Source organism: Blennius ocellaris, assembly GCF_963422515.1.
Source record: "Blennius ocellaris genome assembly, chromosome: 8".
NCBI lineage: Eukaryota > Metazoa > Chordata > Actinopteri > Blenniiformes > Blenniidae > Blennius > Blennius ocellaris.
This window is the reverse complement of record NC_137657.1, coordinates 19993708-20020610: the sequence shown is the minus strand read 5'-3', so window position 1 is coordinate 20020610 and position 26903 is coordinate 19993708. Positions and strand designations below refer to the sequence as shown.

The window sequence follows — 26903 nt, the reverse complement described above, 5'->3', positions numbered from 1 at the left end:
GAATGGCGCCAGGTCATGCACAGAGCTGGGCGGCGTTGGCGTGTACCTGTTGCAGCTTCACACAGGATTCAGTAATGCAGTCACTGCGAGAGGTAGCGGGATGGTGGCAGCCATTCAAACACGCTGGTTCACATGCCAAAAAGACCTGCACAGACTTTCCTAACATACAAGTTTTACTAATTTATTAAGTCATATTTTCATATGAAACAGATATTAGCAAACCTCCCCCCAAAACAACCCCAAGACTTAGATGACTGCTATCAGAAAATTTGAAATAAATTGCTGTATATACATACACGTTTGTCATCAAACAGTACGTTGAGTAATTTTCCTAAAAATCTAGCTCACAAAAATGAAGCAAAATGGCAAATGTTCATTGTTCTTTATTCCTAAAACCTATCACAAAAACACATCACTAAAAAGATAATTGTTTCATCAGATATCGTTATACATATGTATAAAAACTAAGGAGTTTCAAGGCCTTTTTGAAACTTAAATTACAATAGTTTTGAGCCTATATTATGGAGAATAAAACAAAAACTTTGAAAACGATTTCAGTTTGTGTGATAATTTAAAGCAAAATTGTTTTAACAGTTTTTTTTTCTAATGCAAGGTGAAAGGTAAAAATATTTCCAAAAATAGATAGTGAAATATTATGTACGTTTAAAACAGCTGCTGTAGATTTTGTCTTCTTGATTCAATTAATTGAAGAGCTCTGTCTCATCCCAGGTTTACCTTGAGTCAATGCTTTTCGAATCGAAAAGAGATGCCAGAGCGCGAATGTGAGGCAGCTGACTGTGGAAGCCGGGGACGGCGATCTGCGTGGGAGAATGTGCACCGCGATCTTGACATCCACGCATCAGTGAAACTCGTGGGCATGGAGAGGTTAGCTTCTGAAAATGTCAGTTCCTCTTTCTATATTTATCCACTCCCTGCCCTTGCTTTGTCACTCTTTCATTTCAGCGGCATGCCACTTATGCTGCAGTGTGATGGTGGCTGCAGTTTGAAGGCAGGGGACATTTGTTTGGCCGAGAAACTCCCTATAATGTTTTACACTCTTTTTTTTTTTTGTTTGTTTGTTTCCAATCCAGTTGTTTCCTTTCAATTGGCTATTTTGCCTACAAAGTGTAATTGTACTCCATTCTCAAAGATGTACACTGTTGACTCTAGCTGTAATAGCGGGGTTTACACAAGCATCACAAATTGTTAATTATAGATGACCTCTATTTATGGTATCTTTTACTCTTCAAGGAGTCCAGGATGTTTTTCATCATCACCACTCATAGCAACCAGTGAGACCGGTTTTCCGACGAGCCTTTTTTTTATAATGTATAGTTTACTTTGGAGCGTATAGAGACAGTGATGCTTATTAATGCTTCAGCACCATGGAAAGGGAAAACATAATGACTATTATGGGAAAAACCAGCTACAAAGGGAGAATTGTGCATCACCCCCAAGAAAAAAGTGAGGAATGAAGTGAGAAAAAGCAACGAATCTCTTCAAGCAATGTAAAGTGGAGATGCTGAATGAAACAGAGAGCTGTGGGTCTTTAGATGTTTAACAGTATTAGATATCATAGCTGCTGAGGGAAAGTATCGACCGGCATTAACAAAAGACCAACAAGCGAAGACTCCATTAGCAGGCCGACTGGTTGCGCGTTTGAGACCACCCGTCACATGCTCGTGCTTTTTATGCTTCAATAAGTTCATTTGTTGTGCAAAGATACAGCCGATGACTCTCAAAACTTTTGAATGTCGGCCAATTTTTGAGTGTGGGACAGAATAGTCCAAAGTGTTGTGCAGAAAGTTGCAATGTTTAGTTTTTATCCTGGCTAATACTAATACTACCTCTGTGATCATTTTTTTTTTTAACCGTTGGAAAGGGCTAAATTGGAGTTCTCATTTAAGGCAGTGTGGTGACTATTATATTTAAGAAAAATAATAAGTCTCACACATCTCAGTTAATGTTGGCATTTTGACCTTTGAGTACAACTGTCAATAAACAGCTGTATGCAATTTTTGCTAAAAGTCATTCAAAGTAGTTCCCTTTTGAGCACAAGTCAGCTTTTCGTTATTCCACATCTGATGTTTGTGCCTTATTTAAAAAAAATTTTTTTTATTATTGTTTCCTCAATCACTGTTTTAGTTACTAAATAGGCATAAATTAATTTATGTAACTTTTGGTTTATTGTATAGTAATAGTTTTAAACAGACTTTTTTTAAAGATTAAAAAATATCTATTTACAAGAAGCAAAAGAAGTCCTGTTTGTCTCTCCATATTCTTTTCAATCACTACATGACATAATGGATGAACTCTGCTAAGTCAAGCTCACTGGTTATTAATTCTGTGTATGGGTACCTAAGTCCACAAACAGATGTTGTATTTTATTAGAATATGGTCAAGTTTTATGTCCTGCATTATCTTTGGTTTATTTATTTCAAACATAGCGGGTAAAAATGAAGTAATAATTACTCAGATATTTACTACCTTTAGAGGTTGTCCCTCAATGCCCCCCCCCCCCCTAAACAAATGCAAACAGGTGTGGTGGTGTCGCACCACAAAGGCTTTTATACAGCAGGTAGTCCTCTTTAAATGGATCTTGTTTCTATCACAATACCACAGTCATATGGGCGGGGGGGCAGGGGGAGTTTACAGGATGACCACACGCCTGAAATAATTTACTCCTAAAACAGAAATAACCTATTCTGAATACTCCCATATTTGTCCACTTTACTGCATGAGTCTGCAGTTTATGGGGTGAAAGTCCCAAAATATATCATCTGTATGGTTGTCTGTAAATGCACAAACCACTCATTTGGTCTAAAATATAGTCTGCAACTGCTCCCGAAATGCACAAACCTTCACATGAAGCGTGACGTTTGTGTTTCAGGTGTTACTTATGTTGACATTATATTAATTTTGTGTGTGTGTGTGTGTTATGTGTGAAATTGCCCAATGGGACTGCATCACAGGGGAACCCTTGTTTCCATTTAATGTATAAGAGAACAGATTTGCATACTGTTAGTCTGACACGCTTTGAACCATTGAGCAGCATATGGTTGCTATTTATTACAGCATGATGAAAGCTTTCGTTCATGCCGTCACAATGGTTGCTTTAACAGTTTTTAAGCGATAATCTCATTTGCAGATGCTTCCAGGGCTGCTGAACTGAACACATCGCAGCTTTCTCTTGAGCTTCTCACCAGCCTGTGCATCTGCTGCTCAGTCGCTGGCCTCGTTAATTGTTACGTCTATGGAGAACAACTTTCCTGTCAATCATCCCCACAGTGGCAGTTTTGTTCCCGGGCCTCTGCCCTCCCCTCCGACACTTTCCCGTCAGAAACCCTCAGTCTGAGGAACAGAGGACAAAGAGATGACGGATGGGTGAAGGTCCCTCACAGGGAAGTACAGTATAGAAGGTGTGTGTGCAGTAAAGGCTGACAATGAGCACATTGAGGCCGACACAATGCAGCGCTTCGGCCAGCAGCCTGTGAGAGTCGCCGAGCATCAGGCCAGCACAGTCCCTTGCTGCGGTCACCCACCGGCCCAACTGAGCCCGTGGTAATCGCACAAGTCCCCAACAACATGCCCATTGACTGGAACCCAATAAAATAAGAGAGGAAACCAAAGCAGAGGGGAAAGAACACGACACGTGGACCAAACGGGAACAGTGCATGCAATGAATCAAGCGATCAAAAATGCGACGTTTGAATAAACATTCAAATTGATGTTTCAAAGGTTGAAGAAGGAAAACAAAACAAAACAAATATAGTAAGCAATTGGAGGAGGAGACAATCCGCTTTTCCTTTTGGCCCATGTCGTCATCTGGCTGCTGCGAGTCCCACCATCCTACCACGTGTTGCTGGCCTGTATGGATCCATCTTCCCTCTGCCTGCCTTCTGATCAGTAGCCCAGCCATCCTCTCTTTCTGTGTGCCGGCTCGTCGCTGTGCGAGTGTGTTTATTTTAGAGTGTGTGACTCACACTTCCTGTGCTCTGCCAGTGAAGCAAAGCTCTATGGAACAGCAGGGCCTCCGTTCATTCTCAATTCTCTCTCTCTTTCTCTTTCTCTCTCTCTCTCTCTCTCTCTCCCCCCCCCCCCCCCTCATGTTGTACTGCTGATAGGCCCATCCCGGGGTCTGCGTAATGCGGGGGCTTGCTTGAATGGATGCCACTGTGGAATTCATTTACAGATGCAGCACGGTGTCACTGTGGCTGCATCTACAAGATTTGCGTAAACAAGACGTGGTGTCCCCAAAACTCATGGGGTTTCTCGCATACAAAGCAGGCCGATGTGTCGCTACAATAAGAAAAACCTTGTTGATAAGGAGGCGATAAGTGCGAGGACTCGCGTCCAGGATTCTGTGTTGCAGGGGGGGGGAAACCCCACGTAGGACCTGTTTGTAATCCTGCCTGTCGGCACTGTGCCACGGCTGCCAGATGAGTTTGAGCTAAAGCAGCAGCAGCCCATTCCGTCCTGAATGTGTATGATTTTGGCTTCACAGACCCGCCTCATCCTGCACTTTGGTTACTTTGGCAATAAAACCATTAATAATTTCACTGCGGTCTCAGAGATGCTGCTGGAGTCACAGGCATTTGTACAGTCGAAATAATCGAGTGTCTCCCTCTCCCCCTTTTCACCATCACTCCATTTTTGCCTCACCCCAGCTTCTCTTTCTCTTTTCTCTCCCTCCCTCCCTCCCTCTCTCCCTCCCTCTCTCTCTCTCTCTGCAACACACCCACTCAAACAGTCATATCCGCTCTCACTCTCTGGCTCTCCCTGCTTGTCTCACAGTGCCTGTGAAGCGTCTCCGAGGGGGAAGACCAGACTGCTCTGTCAGGTAATCTAAACTCTGTCTGCGTCTCGCTCTCTTTCTCTGCACCAGTCCGACTCTTCATTTTCCTCCATCTGTCTTCACCTCTCACTTTAATCCATCTCACTCTCTCTCCTCAGTCATTCCTCTCATGTCTTCTCCTCATCAATAAAACTTAAGCTGTCAGGGAAAGGCAAATGAGATATTTAGATATTGCAGCTGTGGTGTTTTGTATAGTGTGTAGTACTTCTTGTACACTTAAATATGTAATTACCATATAATCTAGGAATATCAGAGGAGTGTGACTGAGTTTTAAGAGTTTATCTCATCTGTGAAAACTCGTTTTAACAGGTTTTGACTGATGCACCTGAGATGGTAGGTATTGCCAACAGGTGTCACGTGTCCATATCATGACACAGAGATGGGAAGTCAGACTTTTTGTTTTGCTTGGAGCGCTGTATAGATAACAGTTATTGCGTATCTGTACAAGAAGAGAGCTTGATTCTCTTTTGATATTACCTGATATTTTTGTTTGTGGTTTTTTTTTCTTTTCTTTATTGGACGATTGAACGGACGAAGAAGTAAGAAACTCCCTTCGTTAGAGGTAAGCGGTTTTCAGGCAAATTCTGAGCTACAATTAAATCTGTCAAACTAAGTGCCTCAGAAAAGGAGGATTTCCATTCAAGGAAATGCCGAGCCGCAAATACCATAATGGAAAATCTGCTAATGTGCAAATGACTTTGAGTTGTGGTCAGTTTCTTTTTCAAACAGTTGATTCTGACATGAGAAGCATCAGATTTTTCTGCTGCCAGGGATTTTATTAAAACTCCCGAGTGCAGTCCTCTCCTGCCGTGGAGGTGTGCATTACCCAGCGTCGCTCTGGCGTGTTTGATTTAAAGACCAGTATTGACCTGCAGTTCACCGGCTTGTGTTTAATCAAAATGAACACTGCGACAGTTGTGAACTGCCAGTCTTATCAAAGCCCGTGAAATCCCTCCTGCCTCAGAGGTACCGAGATCCCAAAGCGACCCACACTGAGACGTGAGGGAATGAGCGAGGACTCTGGTATGTGGTGTTTTGTCAGACGGCGTCCTCCTTACTGACAGCAGTGGTGTCCCCGAGTGAGTGTGAGTCTCTGAGGTTTCCTGCTCTTCCTGGCGTCTGGTTCTCTCATCTCTCGCTTTCTCCTCATAGTTACAATCAAAGAAACTCGTTCCTCTCTACACTTCTGTGATGAGTTGGGTTTGTTGCTGTCGAGGATTTCCAGCCGAAGCTTGATTGACACCTCCGTTTCTGTGGTGGTGGTGGCGGCACGACGAGGACTGTGATTTAATTTTCCATTTAATGTACATTTTGGGAATGCTGCAGAGGCTCCTGTGCAGTGTGAAATGTTAAACTGCCCCGTCGAGATTTCAAGCTCTTCCAGTCGCTGGAGCGCTCTAACTTCAGCCCGCTGCCACTCGAACGAGGGAGTTGGATGTTAAGGGTCTTACCAGCTTGTCAACGCATGCAGAGGCCAAGCAACTCCACTCCTCACTTCCTGCTGCCAGTGTGCGTCTGTAGTCGGAGAGGATGCTGGGAGATAAATTTAGACCTCCAGCTCCTTCTCCATCTGCCGTTGCTCAGAGTAGGTTGGTTTCCATGGGAACCTGCACCAGGCTGCCGCCAGGAAGAAAAAAAATGAGAGAGGGAGAGGGAGAGAGGGAGGTGTGCATGTGTGTGTGTTTGGGGTGACAGCTTTTTTTTAAGGCACTTAAGAGGGGTTTATCTGTTCTCAAGGCACAAGATTATTTAATTTTTAGCCCATATTTTTATCCTTCATCACATCTGAGTATTGATGAGGAAAATTAGCACACACTCTGCCCACCGCTGTCCTCCTATGAACGAGAAAGAACTATTTACTATGACATTGGAGCAAATCTCCAGTGCTGCTTATTGAATCCAGGGAGTTTTTAATGTTTGTTTTTGTGGGATTTACAGTGAGGAGTGCTGGACCCATTAGACAGAGCAGAGCTGATGGTAGGGGTCGGCGCGTGATAGCACGTGGGTGTGTGTGTGTGTGTGTGTGTGAGAAGATGTGTGAGTTCTGCCATGCGTCAGGGCTCCCTCGGGAACCTGCATCAGTGCCCGTTTTTGCTGACAAAGCCCCTTTTGCATGTACACACATTTGGCAGACGTTCCTCACTCATTCTGTCTTCTCTCGTCTCTGTGGACCCGTCGTTAATCACATTTCAGGCGCAGACATCAGAAACTAGTCCACACAACAAATCGCTGAATTGAGTGAGACTGAATTGTATAGCAACGTTGCAGAAGAGACGAAAAATGGATTGATTTGAACCCAATGCCTGCCACACTTATGTCTGTGTTGTGGTCTCGATTTGGTGCCACAAAACAAACAAAACAATACAGTGCTACATATAGCTGCTGCAACTGTGGCTTTTTCCTCATACCTCTGCTCTAAAAATAGTGAACGCCTTCGCTTCACTGTCATCAGTAAGATTGGACTAATTTAAATAATCCGGGGGATTTTACAAGAGGTGGTGATGTTTAGTTGTTTTTTTTTTGTTTTTTTTAAAGGGAACAGATCTGTTTCAAGGGAAACCCCTTGCCGTACTGCAGGGATATCGGCTGAGGAACACCATTGTAGGTCACTCCAGGGCACCGCCGCTGACAGGCTGGTCAAATCTGTCAGTGTATTTGAGGCGGCTGCATATCGGGAGTTTTCGTCTGGGGAGAGCAGAGCTTTGCATTGTGTGTGTGCTGTTGGCTTTAGGTCATGTGCGTGTGTGTGTGTGTGCGTGTCTGTATTTTGCTTGAATGTCGGCTGGACTCTGGCATTCCTTTCCCTCATCTTCCTGGCAAACCCCTGACGGTGTGTGTTTCCCCACTCAGACCTGGCAGTCTAGACTGCCATGAATAATGTACGCAGTGCTGTTCCCAAGCTTAAAACCTTCTAATTGCCCTGTTAAAGGGCTGCATCAACAGCTACGGTTGAGATCATTAAACCTGCACTCTGATAACCAACTACACGAATAAAGACATTTATTACAGGAGGGGTTAAGGTACACAATTTGTCTTGCCCTTTGTGGCTCCCTCCTGCTCAGTCATTCTAATTTCTATGCACAGCATCATCCTGCAACTCATCCAGACCCACATTTTTTTTTCTTACCCATCTTCCAGCCCTCTGCTGCTCATCCTTTTACACTCTTATCATTTGCACCACTTCTTTTTCTCAACTCATTTCATCAATCAGCTGTTCTTGTTGTCATCTTTGTATTCCTCCTTGAGGTGAGTGGGTAAATTGTCCCATTTTATACTCATCAAGGTACGATTTGCTGAAGGGGTATTTCGGCTCTGCCCCCCCGTGTTGCTAAACACTCAATGGCTACTTTATTACATACACCTTGCTTGAGCGAGATTTGACTCGTTTGCCTTTAGGACTGATTTGTGGCAAAGATTCAACAAGGTGCTGGAAACATTCCTCATATCGACATGATTGGATCATGCAATTGCTGCGTATCCATAATGCAAAAGTCCCAGTCCTTCATATCCCAAAGGAGCTCTATTGCATTGAGATCTGCTGACTGGAGGAAATTGGAGTACTTTAAACCTATTGTCATGTTGGGGAAGAAAAAAAAAAAGCAGTTTGAGAATATTGGAGGTTTTGACGTGGTATCTTGCTGAAAAGTTGGAAGATACACTGGTCATAAAGGGAGGACCAAGGTCAGCAACAATACTCATGCAGGCTGGGATGTTTTCAATGGTCAGAGATGGTCTTCTGCTTACCAGAGTTTTAACATGCCAGTTACTGTTCCTTTCCTTTTATCACAAACAAGTCTGACCAGTCTCCTGTGAACTCTGCCATCAACAAGTAGTTTTGGTCCTCAGAGCTGTGCTCCATTGGATATGTTCTGTTTTTCAGAGAATTCTTGGTAAACCCTGTAGATGGTTGGTTGTGTTTGATAATGCCATAAGATCAACACTTTTATAAAATCATCAGACCAACCTGTGTGGCACCAACAGTCACGCCATGCTCAATGTCGCTTAAGTCACATTCTCATGCCGAGATCAGTAGCTCATCTTGGCCATCATCTACTTTGAGTAGATGATATAGATGATGGTACTTTGATTATTATAACAGTATATTATGATCATGGATTTTATATATATATATATTACACAAAACTAAAATTGATGGTGTAAAGAAATGTAATATTCAAAGATTTTGTTGGTTGTCAGGCTCTGTAAGCAATAAAAAGCAGTATTAGTTGTGTGCTTGTTAAAGGCTTTTACTTAAAGAGGCGGTCAGGCGGGTGTAATTATACATTTTAAATGGTCTTCTTTACATTTAATGTTTGATTTTGTCAGTAATTACTACATTGGTCATAGGATACATTCTTCTGAATTCTTAACAAATCAGACCCTGTGTAAAGCTCTTTGTTTGGCTTCATTCCTTCTCACTTTAACTTTTCTACATGTTGCCCTGAAAACCCATATTTGTTTCTGGCTCAACAGCTTTAGAAAACTAGAGAAAGGAAAGTTCTCTGTCCAAACAGCAGATAGGAAATAGAATGTACACGCACATTTCAGTTGTGAAGTTTCAGTTTGTTATGCTGCGTAATTGCAGTGTTTTCCTGGAAATCTGCTGTAATCAAAGCACTAGACTGCTTAGAGAAACATACTGGACAGATGATCGGCTGTTAGCAGATGTGGGGAAACGTGGAGACGAAGCCGAGACTCCATCAAGTAGTTTCCAAGGAGAAGAGTGATTGTCTCCGTTTTCCTTCCTCTGTAAACGGCCTCTAATGAAGGCCAACTGTGCTGTATTGTTGTTTTTTAGACATATGGAGAGCTTAACGGAAGATCTCATTAAAAAAAAAAAAAAAAAAAATTATTACCACACTGCCACCCCTGGCACCTCAAGCTACAGTTTTCTGCCGGATCTGTTTACTCCGCCATTAAATGACTGATTCAGTCTTTTCTATTTCCCCCACTTCATATCACCTTTTTTATTCCTACCTCATAAACATGTCTCTAATAGTATTTATGAAAAAATTCCTGACATTTGGACATTCATTCATCTTCTTTGGTTCATTTTTTGCATTTGCAATGCAAACCCTCAGAGCAGATGTATGCTCTCTGCGTCGTCTACAGCTGTGGAATTGAACAACAAAGGAGTCCTTCCTCGGTGGACACTTATCTTTGACTATTAATATTGATGCATTACGTGGTGAACGGTCCTCTGGATGAGCCAGTGTCGGACCTGTCAGCAGTTGGGCATAGCCGCTTAGGACGAGTGCTTTGATTGGCTCCATTTATTCCCAGAATGTTTTTTCATTGGCTGCGTAACAAGAATCCCATTTCTTGAGATGAGACAGAGAGTAAGATTTGTAGTAAGTGGGGAATATTACACAACATTCATCTTGATAAAGGATGACACTTCACCATAGCTGTGTCTCTGAGACTTTGTGAACTCAGCTGCTCATAAACTGAGATTTTCTGGTATTGCAAAAGAGAGAACTATTGGGATTTATCCACCTTGATGAAGGTACAAATGGATGCTTTGCTAAATTCTGTATAAGGCTACATCTGTGGATCTCCCGCCTCAGCTCCTCATAAATACTGCACCCTGGTGGCAGTACAGCATGAGGAGTGTAGGCTGAAACCCAGCTACTGTCAATTACTTGGATCCACCAAAAAAAGCCTCCTCGATTTACTGTTTTTAGCTTTAATTCCAGATCAGATATGCATAAGCTATATTTCCAACATTTGTTTTGACTCCTTGCCCTGACACTGTGGGCTCCTCTATTTGGGCTTGGACTGTAGATGCTGCAGGTTGGCGCTGAGCCGCTCAGACTCCTGCAGAGTTGGCCAGTCATCAGTCATGTATCATTCCAATATGTCTGTTTAGAGAGCAAGTCTCAGTTTGAAAAAGTTTAAAATTTTATCCACATTCTAAGGTGATTTGTTGGTGTTTGCACAGTATGTGGTTATCATACCGGAAGACCTTTTTTTAAATTATGGATTAGAAAATGTTACAATAATAAAACATTGTAATCTGACATGTTCATATATAGTTAGAATAACAGTGCCAATGCACTCCAAAAGGTACTGTCTGTTATCTCATGAAAAGTTCAAATCAGGACAAATCACAACAATCAGTTGTTGTTGAAGCAATTACGTGGCACTCCACTTAATATAACACCAAGGAATATATCTCTATTTGCCATAATGTGATATGTGGAGGCAATTTTTCACAGAGAGTTTGATAATAAGCTGCAAATGACTTTTGGCTCACTCCTACCAACATAACTCTCTTGGCTTTGGGACACCATTAGTTTGTCAGAGAGCTTCAGTCATCTTTACAAGGTCCACATCAGTTTATGAATTAAGTATGTATTAATGATCTATGGCCTCTTCTTTTGCTTTATCTTTGCCACTATTCGTTAAGGTGGTTTTGTTAAAAACAAACAACTACAAACTAGTTATCTATTTGTCTTTTGTAATAGTGCTTTTTGATAGCCATTTTCTTTACCGTAAATATCTGGTAAAAGGAATGTTTCCAAATGTGTGACTAAATGCTTCTCTTTTCTTTCCTCTAGACTAATTCTGAAGCTGAACGACTTACACTCTCAACAAGCAGCAAGGAGCAAAGAAATGCAGAGAAGACCTTGGGAGGGCTGCTAGAATGGCTGAGGCCCGACTGGAGCAGAACAGCTTTGTACACAGAGATGGCCCATGTTTACCTGTATCCATACAGCTCCAGGACACTTTTTAATGATGCCTCATTTGGTCCTGTTGAATAACTTTTGGCCCAAACTGAAAAAGGTCACTCATTTTGATTTGCAACTCAGTCTGTCAATGTTCCTCTTCCTCTGACCTCTCCGCTGCCATGCGGTTAGACCAATGAGGCTCCAAGAGCCCTTCGTTACACGTCTGTGAGGCCTCCTCCCCACTCTATGGAGGCTGAGCCCAGCCATTCGGCTGACGGGGATCGCTCAGGAAGGCAAGAGCAGCAGCATGTGACAGCTGAATCTTCATTGGGATCTTGTCCACCTCAGCAGCCCCAGCAGCCTCCAAATCCTCGGCCCATACACAGAGCCTTGGGGCGCTTACAAAATCGCCAACCCAGACGCACTGACCTTCTGCTTCGGTTGCAGCAGCAGCAAGCAGTAGCATGGCAGCACTCAGACACCCAGGGTCCCTCGGGAGGCAGCTTTTTCTCTATGCCCTCGCAATCAACTTCACCTCTCCCCTCTACTTCCTGCACCCAGGGTGAGGGTCATGGGGTCCCATCTCAATCCAGCCAAGAGAGCCAAGAAGTGGTGAGCTCACCTAGAAAGGGTGAAAAGAAACCACAAAAACCAGGAAAATATGTGTGCACTTTCTGTGGCCGTCCATGTGCCAAGCCAAGCGTTCTTCAGAAACATATACGTTCCCACACCGGAGAAAGACCCTACCCCTGTGCCCCTTGTGGCTTTTCTTTCAAGACCAAGAGCAACCTGTATAAGCACCGCAAGTCTCATGCTCATCGTATCAAAGCAGGCCTGGCCTCCAGTCGTGATGAGCCCAGTTTGAGTGGACCAGAGTCCAGTGTTGTTGGGGAAGATCCTGAGGAACACACAGAGGGGGAAAGCACCGAGTCTGAAGAGGAGACTGGCCAACACAGAAAATCCTCCTCTAAGGAAATGCTTCTCCAACAGAGAAAAGGAGGGAAGGAGCGGCTGGGAGGGTCAGAGGACAGCCAGAGGCCAGACGACTCCCAGGCTGTCAAGCAAAGACTGGCACTGAGACTTAGTGAAAGAAAGCGTGGCCCCATGGCTTCTCCTGATGACCCACCTTCCTCCCTTTCCACCTCATCTTCTTCTTCTCTAGGCCCTGGTAGTAAGGGGAGCACAGAGTCTGGCTACTTCTCTGGATCAGGCAGCACTGACCTGTCTCAAGTTAGCCCCCCCAGTTCCAGTGCCAAAACCTACGCAGAAATTATTCTCGGAAAATATGGAAGGCTGGGAGGGCAGCAGCGCAGTCCGCACCAACAACAGCCTCATTCTTCACATTCCTCCTCCTCAGGAACAGAGGATAAGAGCATTCCTTTTGCTGTACCCAAAACTCAAGTCATTGAACACATTACCAAGCTCATCACTATCAACGAAGCAGTAGTAGACACCAGTGAAATTGACAGTGTTAAGCCTCGACGCTCGTCCCTCTCCAGGAAAAGCAGCATGGAGTTGCCCAAATTCGCAACCCCTAAGGATCCCTACACATTTGATCCCAAAGGAGAACCTGCAGGCCCCAGTAGTTTGTGGCAGCTTCAGAGTCCTGAGGTAGATCCTCAAAGTACACAGGAGCTGCCCACAGTGCCTCTTCTCAGAAGTCATTCTATGCCATCGTCTACCAGCCAAGAAGAACCCCTTGCCCCAGGTACTATGTCTCATAGAGGTTTCCGCCTCTGCCAGTCATTTGATGAGCAGCAAGCAGTGGTGGCAGAGATGAGAGTTGGCCATGCCCAGCGTATGCTCAGGCGCCAGCCTGCAATAGAAGTTCCTTTGGGAACTGAGATGTTAGAAGACACCAGTCTAGCCTCCTCTTCAGCCACGCACACTGAACGAGCCAGGCAGCCCGTTCAACAACAAATGCATGTGATTCCCAGTATATTTGAATGTGGAACATGTGGGGCCCACTTTGAAAACACTGAAGGCCAGGAAGCCCACAGAAGCATCTGCCGAGGACAGGAACAAGACAGTGGCGATGCAAGTAAAACCACCCGGGAAGATCGTCCCCTGATGATGCACTATAAATTTCGAGCACTAGCGATGGCTGTGAGGAAGCGAAGGAAAGAAGAAAGCCTGGAGGAAGATCCTCCCAGTCCTGGATCTGTGGCTACATCAGGCAGCTTTGCAAGCTTCAGTCCAGTGACAACAAGCAGGCAAGAGCACAGCCAGACCCTTTCAGGTTTGTTTATATATCACTGTACTTTCATGCTGCATGTGTATGTAACTTTTCTTGTTATATATATATATGTATATATATATATATATACATATCTAGTGGGCCGTGCATTACAGACCCAGGCCTTCACAAGAGCTGGCTTGAGTCAATCCACCTCTCACTTTTTTATGGCTACAAAAACCACGTTACCATGCAGAAATGCATTATAAAAAGCCTTTGTATCACAAAAATACTTGTGTAGCCAGAATAAATACCTTTACTAATGAAAAAAATCCAAGTTCACATCTTACATTTTGCTGCAGCTGCATAAAATAGCCGCTGCTTTTCCCAAAATGTCTGGGGGTCGGGTGACAAACTCGAGGAGGGTGACAAACGTCAGCTTTTCGTGGTCTTGAAAATAATATAATGGCAAATAATATAATCCTGAATCCTGCCATGGAGTTTGTAGTGAGCACTAGTAAATTGCTTCATGCGCTCGGAGTGCTGCGGTGTGTTCAATGACTTATTGGAAAAGTCCATCTTCAGAATTGTTTTGACAATAAATCTGCAACCAAGTGTCTTTATTTTCCCCTTTAGTCATTGTCAGTTGACAAAACCACTATAAAATAAACACAACTATATTTTTGTTCGTGCAGTTCGCTACAGATGCCGTCAGCTAGAGTTGGAGAGTGAACTCGCAGACAATCCAATCAGAGGGCTTGAATACACTGATGTCATGCCAGGCCTTTGAGAAGACCCTGTGTCGCCAATATCAAAATCTGATTGGTCGAAGCAGTAGCATGACCGAAACTAGTTTTACACTGCAGAGGCCTGTAGAATTGAATCTGAAGGCCTAAAGCAGGTTTCTTTATGTTGGCAACAGGGGATGGCTAAAATATGATCGGTTAAAAGCTTTAATATGGAAGTACGTGTCTGGAAGCAGCGTAGGGAGAAGCTATGAGAAGAAGTGGACAGACCATTTGGAATTATTTAATAAGTATTTATGGACAAAATACAATCAATAATCAGTCTGTGATTCACAGCTTTTTCTTCGGCCTGTAGAGAACACGTTGAAGGCCCTGACAGCCCACCACTGATGTATAATATATATAAAAACAAGAAAAGCGAATATTTACACAGCAATATGTATCACTCTTTTGAAACAAGAACACTTATTACAATATTACTCATATGAGAGGCCGAAATCAATAGACGACTGATTGAGGAAGTTTTATATGTATAATGTGAGCTGATTCCTTTTTTTTTGTGCTGTTTGTTAGGTGTTTCTTCACAGACTGAGCCAAATCAACAGCAGGAGAGGAAAGGTGTGTCTGTCATCCAACATACTAGCTCTTTTGAGAAACAGGAGAGCATATCTATGGAAAGTCAAGAGTCAGACCTCGGAGAAAGTCGGCAAACACAGCAACCCCAGCCAAAACCATCACCGTCTACATCTCGCCTCATCCGCCAGCCAAACATCCAAGTGCCAGAGATCCTTGTTACTGTGGAGCCTGACGCTGATATGCCATCTGTGTCACCCCCAGTGACGGCATCCTTATCCAAGGTACATGATTATTTAAAAGACCATTTGGCTTTCTATTTTTGTACTCTAGTGCTTTTTTTTTTTTGAGAGTGGGGGCTCTCTGTTTGTATAACTTAAATATTTCAGTAAGTGAGCTTTCATTGTCTCTTTATCTTACACAAGATGCTAAATTAATAAACTGTTTCATTTGTGGTAGGAGGCAGAGAGAGTGGAGGAGTTCCAGTGGCCTCAGCGTAGCCAGACTCTGGCCCAACTCCCTGCAGAGAAGCTGCCACCAAAGAAGAAGAGACTCCGCCTGGCAGAAGTTACTCAGTCCTCTGGGGAGTCAAGCTTTGAATCGATGTCTCTGCCTCGCAGCCCCAGTCAAGAAAGCAACATCTCGAGTGTCTCGGTTTCTTTTGAGGATCCAATGCGGCCAGAGCTGGCCACCAGGGCCTCCAGTAGCCAAAGTTCCCAGATGCTGATGGTTCCGTCTGCTTCTCACCAACATCACCAAATCCACAAGGAAATGAGGCGCTCGGCCTCAGAACAAACCCCAGCAAGTCCACAACAAACTGAACAAATCTCAGAGACCAGAAGTAAGTCTTTTGATTATGGATCCTTGTCTCCTCAACATTCCTCCTGGAAAGAAAGGAGAAAGTGCCTCCTGGTGAAACATCCCACTTTAGGGGAACCTGAACAGGATGTTGCGGGCAGTATGAGTCAGCTGTCCAGAGCAGATAGTCCAAAGCCTGGTCCCTCTCATTCCAGCCATCCTCCCCCTCCTCCCTGCTCCCCTGATGTAACGCCCCAGTATTGCTTGGAAACCACAGCAAAGGCCTTGCAGCTGCTACAGCCACAAATCTTGCCTCACTCTCAGGATGTGTTCCCTCTGCAACCCAGAGGCCAGCAAGTATTCCCCACAGGATCTCTCACCCAGCTGCTCCCGGTCACCACAACCATACCTGAAGTAGTGTCAACACAAGTCCTCCACAGAGCTTTCTTACATTCACAAGGCTCTCCACCTATACAGATGCACCCAGCTCAAATTCATGTGACAGAAAGGTTTGGATTACCACTCCCCCAACTTTCCTCTCTAGTTCCTTTACAGTTCTCTTCGAGAACCAGAGCTAGTCAAGCTGTGTACCTGCCCGTTTCCCCAAGACTTACTACAAATTTCCCCTCCCCTCCCACTGCAGAAAGCAGATCTTTCTCTTCATTGTCTTCGGCCCTGACTCATCAGTCTCTTGTAACAATCTCCTACCAGCACCCACGGCCTGTCATTGCCACATGTCTTGCACAGCTTACACCAGTTGTGTCCCTGATGGTGCCAGTGCGCCTACACACTCATTTACCTACATATGCCAGTGCTATGTACACCACCTTGTCACAGATTTTAACTTCCACTCGCTCACAAGAGCCAACATCCTGCAAGACTATGGTCATTGTGAGCCAAGTGGAGAGGGACAAGCTGCAGAGAACCTATTTGAAGGTCCCTTCCACAGACATCAAGAGTCTCCTACCACTTTCTCTGCCCAGAGATCTTGCCTCGTGCTCTGAAGAGGGGTATGGTCCACTGGGGGCTGGAGGAAGTAAGCGCATGCTGTCACCTGCAGCCAGTCTTGAGCTTAGCACAGAAGCCCAACGTCACCAGAAAAGGGTAAAAGAGGAAGAGGAGGGAGAACAATATAAGGCTGGTGAGGAGAAGGAGGAGGTGGAGGATGTGGAGATAAAAGTAAGCCAAGAAGAGGAAGGTAAAGCTGCCAGAGAGAAGCTGGAAGAAAGAGCGAAGAAACAAACGGATGATGTAGAAGTCACAACTGTGGAAGTGGAGGACCAAATGCCATGGAAAAACATTAAAGATGTAAATGAGGAGCATAAAGAATCATCTGAGACGAGTCAAAAAAAGGAAGCGGTGCCAATTGTGGAGGAGGCAGTTGAGAGACCGAGCACCCCTTCATACCCCAGCCTGCACACTTCCACCACAGTTAACTGGTGCTACCTGAAGTATGTCAAACCCAACCCGTCTGCACAGAGAGACCCTCGCAACTCCGTTTACTCTACCTGGAGCATCAGCTCTCACAACCCCAACTTGCCAGGCATCAGTACTAAAGTGGCCTTGTCTCTACTATGCTCGAAACAGAAGCACAGCTCTGAGACATACACCATGGCCACGGCTCAAACATCAGCCAAGAGTAAACTGGTCCCTGGAAGTAGCAGGATCCCACGTGTATCAGAGGTAAACATAAACACAATATACTCTGATTTGATAAAGAGCTAAATCAAAACCACTTTCTTAAACTTCTGTTAATATTGTCAGGTTTTATTAATAAATACTACTTCATGATCAACCTTGCTGCAATAGCTCTTGGCTGCATAGACTTTTCTCTTGAAACACATCCACTATTTTATGCAGCTCAGTTGTCTTTTAGAAATGTTTACAACAATGCAATGCTAAATCTGCAGAATTAAAGAAGAATCAAACAGAGTATTGTATTATAAGTTTTTGATTAAGTTTTTCTCTCCATATCTTGAGTGTAGGTACATGCCACCTCACCCAGCTCCCTCACTGAAGTGAAGGATCAGCGGCATCATAAAAAGGAGGAAAAGAAGGAGAAGAGAGAGGAGCCGGGCCCATCCACCTCCAAACACAGCGAACCCTCTCGCGTTCGCATTTTTGAAGGAGGGTAAGAACTGCAAGAGTGAGGCTGCTACAACACACTTATTTAAACTCGGTAGTTGTGAATTATGCCAGTGCCTCGTTACACAAGTTCTTCTGTCACAAACCAATGCTTGTCATCAGCAAAAACGGCAACTATGGAGCGCTGACAAGAGCGCACGGAGAATTGCAGTAACAGATGGGAGGCCGTGGATCCAACGGGGACTTCATTTGTACCTGTAGCCAAGTTTTATTTTTTGGGGTTGTTTTTCCCCTCTCACTGCTGGCATGAATGTCTGTGTTTTAGAAGTGTTAATGGGGAAAGATGTGTGTATGTGTGTAAGTGAAGGGGAGAAGGTTGTTTCTAACTTCACTTTGCAAGCTGCTCTTTAATGTGTTTTGATGGTTACAAAAAGTTAGAGAGACAACACAGAGGCAAAGTATAAAACAATCTGCATGCAGTCAGAATAACAGCCATGACTGTTGTGCTTGTGTTTGTCGTCACCTTCACATAGTATTGCTTTCAATAAATACTGTCATTGCATCATCTTTTGTTTCCCAGCTTTTCTGTTTAAAGCTAAAACCTTTCCCCTTCCTTGGAGATCTGTTCACTGTGAAGCAACATCCACAAAACTGTACTGTGTAAAGAAATCAGTATTTGTGTGACCACCCTTTAAAGCAGCATTGGTCATTCTGTGTTTTTGAAAGAACTTGAACAGAGGTCAGGAATATGGTTCAGATCCTTCTGTCTCTTTATGTAACCCAAACAGACTAATTTATAGGAAGATCACAGTCCTGTTGAAGCCACGTCATCACTTCCAGGATCTTCTTTACTACGCTCGCTGGTTAATTACCTCTGCTGCTGTAAAGATGTAGAACCTATAATGGTTATGTAAACTGTATTGCATCAGCCAGATTATGATAATTAGGAGTATTGTGTTTGTTATTATTAGTTTAGTTGATTTGTATATACAATTTCTACATTAATTTTATCCAAGCTGGGATTTATTGCCTAAATTGCAAAAAAGGCCAGGTACACAGGAATTTCTGAACAGTGCTGCGAAATGTAAATATTTTACATTTTACATAAAAATATCTCTTGAGTTAAAGAAGATTTTAAGGGCTTTATCTGTGCACGTGTGCAAGTACAGACATAAAAATACTGGATTTGTTTTCTGATGTGCACACAAAGTCACTGTGGTGAAGTTGTCTGCTTAGCAGTAGATAAGACATTAATGACCACCCTTTATCATTTGCAGCCACACATTATACATATTTACAAAGTACAGTTTCATCCATAAACAGCCGACAGCTTCCCTCCTTCTTTCTCTTGTCTATGTATGGTGCCACCCTCTTCCCACTGCTCATGCCTCCTGTTTTCTCCCTGGCAGATCCTCCAGTTTTACTTGCTGATGTATTATTTTCTTTTTCTTCCCTCCCAACCTTGTCTGCATCCTCTCGCTGCGTATTTCCATCCCTTGATGTCCTTCTGTATTTTCCCCATGCATGCAAATAAGCACAGCCACTCAGTATTGAACAGCAGAGAATGCTTTGCACCCTGACTTTGTTAGGACTCATTATCTCTGTCTCTCTTTTGAAAGATCTTTGAAATTATGACTGTGAGCCACTCGTATCATTTTTTTTTTTTTGGGGGGGGAGGGAGGTTTTTCTTTATGCTGTTATGATTTGCTGGATTTCTTCATCGCCCAGTTTCCAAGATCCCTTATAGCAGTCCAGGAGCCCTTGGTGTTTATTAGTACCACATGGCTGCAGAAGACACTTTCACCTCGGTAACACATGTCTCAGCAATTAGGTAACAACAGCATCTCCTACTTGGTGGCCGTTAAAGTCCATTAAACGTCAGCTTTAATCCCTCTTAGTGAGCATAAGCTGAACCGTGTCCCTCTGGATCGTGTGAGGACATGCAGATTGATTTCCACAGCATACGCTGTGTGAACATTGCAGACTTGTTATGACACTTTAAACACACTATTGGACACATTTGAGTAATTTATTCACAAAATATACTGGCAAATAATAGCTTAGTCAGAATTCTCTTTGACAAAAGGGTTTACCTACTGTCTTTCAGTATCTTGTGTTGCTTTTACTGTTTTAAAAGTCTTGGAATCATCATTCAACAACACTCTGTTTGGGAGACATATTTTCTCCCCCAATATAGCGCCGTGATCCTAAAGCTACAAAACAAGCTTGTTAGTTTGAATCTGTTGAGAGATGTGGTGCTGATTTAATGTGTGATAAGTGAAGTGCGACTTCTGCCTTGTGTTCCTTCTGAGATGTGGTTGGATATTTTTAGCGGTGGCAAGAAATACACGGTGTTTATTGGGCAGCTCTTGAATAAATACAGTACAATGTCACTGTTGAGACTGTTGTACAGTTGTGTAATAATTTGTTAGGATTTGCTATAGCTGGCTCTGTTATACAACAGGCAGCATTCACAGTCTGCTTCTTATAGATGTGGTGCACATCCTGTAATTAAACACAGTTGGCACATATTGGATATTTACAATTCTGAATGGATTGTGCATGCCTTCGTGGGTATTCAGAGAAGAGGATTTTCATAGAGGACAATTCATTCAGATAGAAAACGTTTGCGGTCCACTGTGTCTGCAAATAGTACTTGGGTAAACATGAAGATAGTGCACAAACAACATTTTTATAGACGAAGCCCAAATGTGTTGCTTCATTTGTATATGTAGCATCTATTTAAGGCTGTTGGCCGTGGCCAGGCTTCCCTTCCCTCTCTTTAGCCATTGCTGTTGTTGGCAGGGACATCCCATCGTAGCAGAATAGACGGTATTCTTTGTGTTCCCAGGGAGGGAATGAGGTTTTGGTGGGGCTTCCCCAACCCACATTCATAAAGAAACCCTTGTTTTCCCACTTTGTGTGTGTGTGTGTGTGTGTGTGTGTGTGTGTGTGTGTGTGTGTGTGTGTGTGTGTGTGTGTGTGTGTGTGTGTGTGTGTGTGTGTGTGTGTGTGTGTGTGTGTGTGTGTGTGTGTGTGTGTGTGTGTGTGTGTGTGTGTGTGTGTGTGTGTGTGTGTGTGTGTGTGTACATTTGTACTGGAAATGCTTACAACAATATTATCATCGGGGCAATCGACTAAATGACTGTGTAATATTTCTCAATGCTGGCAGAGAGGAAACCACTGAGAATGACCACACAACTGTCAGCAGTAACCCTCTCTGCCCCGAATCAGCAGACATTTGCACGGGTCAACTGAATACAATATGGTGAATTTAAAGCCGCATTCATGAGCTTGAAAAGACAAATATACTTTAAGGAGCTAACAGAGCCCAAAGCTAAGCCCAGAGTGAATATTGAATTTATATTGATCAGACGGCCAGAAAAACAACTATAAATAAATGTTTTCTACAACTGTTGGACACTTTTATCATGACCCATCTTAACAAGGGATAGGTCCTTTTCCACTGAGCTCCATGTAACTCTACCATAGTGTAGAACAGACAAACTAGGCATTTCGTGCAAGTTTTATGGCTTCCATAGGTTCTTGTCTTTGCTTCAAGGGGTAAAAAGATGGTGGCTGTGTTTTTTTTGGTCACAAAGAAAAACCTCAAAACAAAGGTTTTGCCAGTTTGTTTGCCTTTCTCAATTTGCCCCAAATCTCAATATTTCAGGTTCAAAGCTGCGATTGACATAAACGGATAAAAACTGCTGAAACAAATTCTCTCTAGAATTATAATTGTAAATAAAGATGGCACTATCTATCGTATATGTGCCACTATCCTGAGATAGTGGCATATATTGATATTATAATTTTGTGGCACTAAAGTTCTCTGTCTGTTTTTTTCTTTCTGTTCTTTGTTGCAGGTTTAAGTCCAACGAGGAGTACATTTATGTGAGAGGCCGCGGCCGGGGAAAGTACATTTGTGGAGAATGTGGTATCCGCTGCAAGAAGCCAAGCATGCTGAAAAAGCACATCAGAACACACACAGATGTCCGTCCATACGTCTGCAAACACTGCAACTTTGCCTTCAAAACCAAAGGTAAATGAGACATTTCCAGCTCTTAATATGAATTGTAATGGTTCTGTCTGATAAATAATGCAAAGTCTGCTTCCTACCTAATGATAGCATTGTACCCCTTCCGCATGGATGTCCTTATTTTCCTTTCCATATGGAAGTTGGGGGAAATTTTCATGGGCTTTTCTTGTTCTTTCCTAGGAAACCTTACAAAACACATGAAGTCAAAGGCACATGGGAAAAAATGCCAAGCCATGGGAGTCTCTGAGTCATCACTGGACGAGCCAGAGAGCGAGGAAACAGGTACTTCAGGGGGGATGGTGCGGCATTTCACATATTCATCTAACTTCCACTGTGGAGAAATATTGGTACACAGCTGGATGAACCTCTGCCTTTGAAGAATAGTAGCTGCTCAACACTGACAGCTTATGCAACACCATGTTCTATTCTCCTCCCTCTGGCCTTGCATAAGAAATATGAAAAAGCTTGAGATAAATAAATGAAGACTGCAGCTTCTGTCTTGATGTGGCTAGACTGTCACGTCTACAATACCTGTCTCTTATAGATGCGTTACTAGCATATAACAATGCATATTGTCTCACACACACATGCACGCATATCTGTCCCTTCTTAAATCCACCGACCTCACTGTCTGCTCCCTGTCCTCCCAGTCCTGTCTCTGCCTTCACCATCTCTTTCTTGTTGGTGGACTTCAGTCATCATGACTAAGGACGCTCCATTTAAACAGTCTTTTCATTTACACACCTTTACAAGGCTGCTGAAATAGTTTGTGAATAGAGACACGCTGCTATTCAAATGAATTCCAGCCTTTTTATTTGAAGTCTAATTATAACATGGATTTGATGCATGGTGGGTGAGTTATATGAGAAAGACACAGTACACTGTCCTGAACCTTTGTGCTTTTTGTCATTGTGGGATTTTTTTATTTGAGGGTGAGGGTTTGTTTTTTTTTACTTGATTTTCTACGTTCAAGCCAGATGCTTCAGTTTGACAGTGAAATGGTAAATGGACTTACAGTATATAGCTGTGTGAGCTGTGTTCAGCTGTGTGAGCAGCCCCAGAGCGCTTTACATGGTTGATCACATTCATCCATTCACACACACACATCCACACACCATTGGAGGTGTGTGGAGGACAAATGGAGGACAAGGATCACATTTGGGGGTTAGGGTTGTTAACTAACTTTTTATTGCCAAAGGTAAGAGAATACATCCCCACCCTCTGATATGCTACTTCACTAACAGACCAGACACATAAAATACGTGTGATTAAAAATGTAAATAGAGTAATGCTGCCAGATCTGAATTGGGTGTGAAAAGCACACGATGAGGTCAAAAGTCACACCCTTGTTCCATTCAGTAGTATTTTTGTATTTGTCTTCAAATGTTTTTCCACTTTAAAAGCTTTTCCTGCCAACCTTCATCATATGAAGCTAAAGGGATGTTATTTAATGTTTAACCCTGTTTTTTTTCTTCATCAAACAGTTGGAAGTGAGGATCGTGTCTGTGGCTCGGAGGAGCAGGAAGAACACCAGTTCTCTGATGTGGACGACTCTGACGATGACGACAACGATGATGATGATGATGACGATGATGAGGAAGAGGAATCCCCATGTCATGAAGATCCACCGTCCTCCTGTTCATCAGACACCCACCTGTCAACAGGTGGGCTATCCAGCTGTAGCAGACGCTCCAAGCGGGGCACGTCAGACCCTGAGGCGCCAGGACCCAGTCCCAGTCAGGAGCCGTCCCCACGAGGAGTCTGGCCCAGCCGGCGTGCATCCTCGCCGGGGAGCAGGAGGGCGCTGTTCTCCCGGCGAGGCTGGAAGGCATCTCCGAGAGCTTTCTCCCCCAGCAGTGAGAGCTGTTCCCCCAGCCGTAGCCTCTCCCCGCGCCTGGAGCTGTCCTCGCCCATCCACAGCCTCTCCCCCAGAACTGAGCTGTCCTCACCCAGCCGACACATCTCACCCTCCCCTGAAAGAGGACAATCTCCCATCAGACCCCTTTCTCCCGTTCGTCCAGTTTCACCGAGCTACTACCGGTCATCGCAAGCTTGGACCTCCGCCTCTCCCCTGGGGTTGCAACCCAGGATTCCTGGATACTTTCCCTGGGAGAGCCCCGGCACAAAGGGTGGTCACATGAAACTGGTGAGTCATAGTTTACGAAGTGATTGATTAATTTACATTAAGCAATTTGACTCGTTTTTTTTCTGCAGTGGAAAATTATGTACAATGCTCTGCAGCAGTAACTGCCATTAACAAGGTCCTTGCTCCCTCTACAGGAAAAATGTGGGACATCAGGCGAGGGGCCACCTTCAGAGACCAGCCTCTTTCCATCTACTTTTCGTCTTTCGCCCAGTGAGGGATATCCTGGCCACCAAACGGCAGATAACATCTTCAGCCACTTACCCATGCACTCCCAACAAGCAAAGGTCCCTTATCTGATGATCCCTATTGGAGGAATCCAAATGGTACAGGCCAGACCAAGGTCCCACCCTACCACCCCTTCATCCCCGACATCTCCCCCTCTGGAGGGGCCTTCACTGGGCAGGTTTGAATCGTACTGGGGCGGGACCCCCAGGACTCAAGGGCTTAGGACTCCTGGAGGCCACTGGTCAGAGCACCGGGCAGCAGGAACCAGCCAGTCAGGGTGGCATGGTCATAGTACAGCACAAACATTTTCCAAACCGGGGTTGGAGACCACAGACTCGAAGCAATATGGCAGCTCGCACAGCTCCGTCCGCGCCCGCCGGCCTGCCACTGAGACCACCGAACACTGCCCAAGAGACAGTTGTTCAAGAGCACCTCTCAGCCAAGCAGCCCCCGTAGCCTCACGTGTCCCCGAAGAAGAGCCGGAGAGGGAGGAGCCGCCGCTGGCCAGTGACGTGTTGGAGGAAGGAGCTCAAGGAGACTCAGCCAGAACAGACCAGAGCACTTAACAGTGTCTTCACCTTCTGATGCACTTTGCATCTCATTTTGCTTTATTGGTTGCTACACTAGTCTTTTTTTTATTGCTTTGTTTTTTATACAGTTTTCAATACCATTGTTAACTTAAATGTTTGTTCTTTGGCAATATTCAGGTTGTTATAAAAATGCACTTTTTTCCTTTGTGAAAATGATGTTTATGTAAATCTATATAAATTAAATATATATAAATATCTATATGAATATATCCCTCCTGTATCTATATTGATACTGGTAATGTTAATGTCTGTTAAAAAGAAATGTAAAAAGAATTTAAATAAATTTGTAAATGACCAAAATCTTTCATCAAAAATAATTCCATTTTTGTTTGTCCAGTATTACTCAAAATGTAGTTACTTGTGCCTTTTCTGTCCAGGTTTGTGTTTTAAGATGTACAAATACACAAAGAAATGGCTGTGAAATTTTATATCTGCTTTTATGTGTTCTTCGAGAGGGTTCACGTTTGGTGTTTTGATTGTTTCCTTTGGAAAAGGCCATTGCTTTATTACCGGGTGAGTCACATTATTCAGATACTGAAGGAGCAGCAGACGCTCATCAAAAGAAATGCACTGAAGTTCTATTTTTCTTACAAACGATTTTAGATTAGAATGTATGTTTGTACAGGGAAGAGCGCTCCTTATTTATTGTTGTGTGACGACAATGATAATTGTTCTAAGGCTGTTGGTTGTTTGTTTTTGTTTTTTTGTTTGTTTTTGCAAAACAAAAGTCTTTTTGTTACATGTATATGTCTTTTTCATGATGTTCTTATAACTTGAACTGGTGACAAAGATGAGAGGAGGCTGAGTTTTACTGATCATATGATCAAAGTGCCCTGCAGATTTCACACAGCAAAATTTCTAGTCATTGAAGAAATAATAATAAAAAAAAAAACAACTATATGCAGACTGTTGAGGTTGTGCCTTTCTTGTAAGAGTTTGAATAGCAATTATTTCCATCAACATTATAGCAGGTCAAGAGTTTTGAGGCTAATCGCATGGAGAAAGAAAATAAACAACTGTTTTCACGTTGCTTTTCCAAATGTACAGGATTTGGCACACATTAAAAAACTTTTGACAGCTTACTTGTATTCACCCTGTTGAAATGATGACGCACCACACAGACCAGCCTGAACAGGGTTAGCATCTATGTGCTAGCTCAAGGGGGGGAAAATTCAATAAACAGCAAATTGAGTGACCACGTGTACAAATTTAAGAATAATTTTCAGATTTGTTTAGAATGAAAAAAGTAACAAAATTAAACTGAAAGTAAAAGCTGCATCCTGTATTGAGCTTAACCTGATTGTACTTTTATGGCTGTTTGAGCTACTCTGTGTTGCTCTTGTAGAATGTGTGATCATGTTCTCTGGCAATGCAACGTGCATCAATTGTTTGCTCACTGTTCTAAACTATAGCTTCAGCCATCTCCATGTTCAGAATTCTTTGTTTTTGTTTTTTTTTTTTATTTGAAAATGTTAAACTTTTTAAACCCCAGTTCTGTGTATCAAAAAAAAATTTTTTTTATCTTTTAACTGATTAGGGGATGATGAAGGGACTATAAACACACACGAGCCCAAAACAAAGCTCAAGACTCAAAATGTTCTTCTTGCAGACTGAGGAAACTGTAAGATTTGAGATTCAACACTAGATGGCACCAAGATGAGGTAAATATTTTCCCCGTGTCATTCAGTTCCGGATCCACTCTGCATCATAGTTTTCTTGGCTTTAGTTTTAATTGGGGTCAATAGGTGACGCAGACCTTACAAAATAATCTCACGCAATCACCTCTGAATCAACATGAACTCAAATTACATATTGTAAATGTTTTGTTATATGGGTCATCTGTGAGATTATTCCTTTACTGATTTCCAGAAATTTTCAGATTTTATAACGATTACAAACACAGTTATCACTGCAAGAAGCTTCGGAAATGTGCGTAGTCATATCTCACATGCTGGGCGCGCTGTACTTTATCACAGACCTACCCTCGGTGTATGTCAAG

The 26903-nt window shown here is 43.3% G+C and overlaps 1 protein-coding gene across 1 annotated transcript in view; it reads left to right on the top strand.

The window, feature by feature from the left end:
- Window positions 1-25897, top strand: part of hivep3b (HIVEP zinc finger 3b) — a 39581-nt gene extending 13684 nt beyond the window's left edge. Inside the window, exons 2-9 of the mRNA XM_080500297.1 lie at window positions 11416-13765; window positions 15022-15305; window positions 15481-17502; window positions 17805-17950; window positions 21771-21946; window positions 22124-22225; window positions 23428-24089; window positions 24224-25897. Coding sequence (XP_080356423.1) covers window positions 11773-13765; window positions 15022-15305; window positions 15481-17502; window positions 17805-17950; window positions 21771-21946; window positions 22124-22225; window positions 23428-24089; window positions 24224-24880 — 6042 coding nt within the window. The 5' untranslated portion in view covers window positions 11416-11772 and the 3' untranslated portion in view covers window positions 24881-25897. The remainder of the gene's footprint in view (window positions 1-11415; window positions 13766-15021; window positions 15306-15480; window positions 17503-17804; window positions 17951-21770; window positions 21947-22123; window positions 22226-23427; window positions 24090-24223) is intronic.
- The last annotated feature ends 1006 nt before the right edge of the window (window positions 25898-26903 follow it).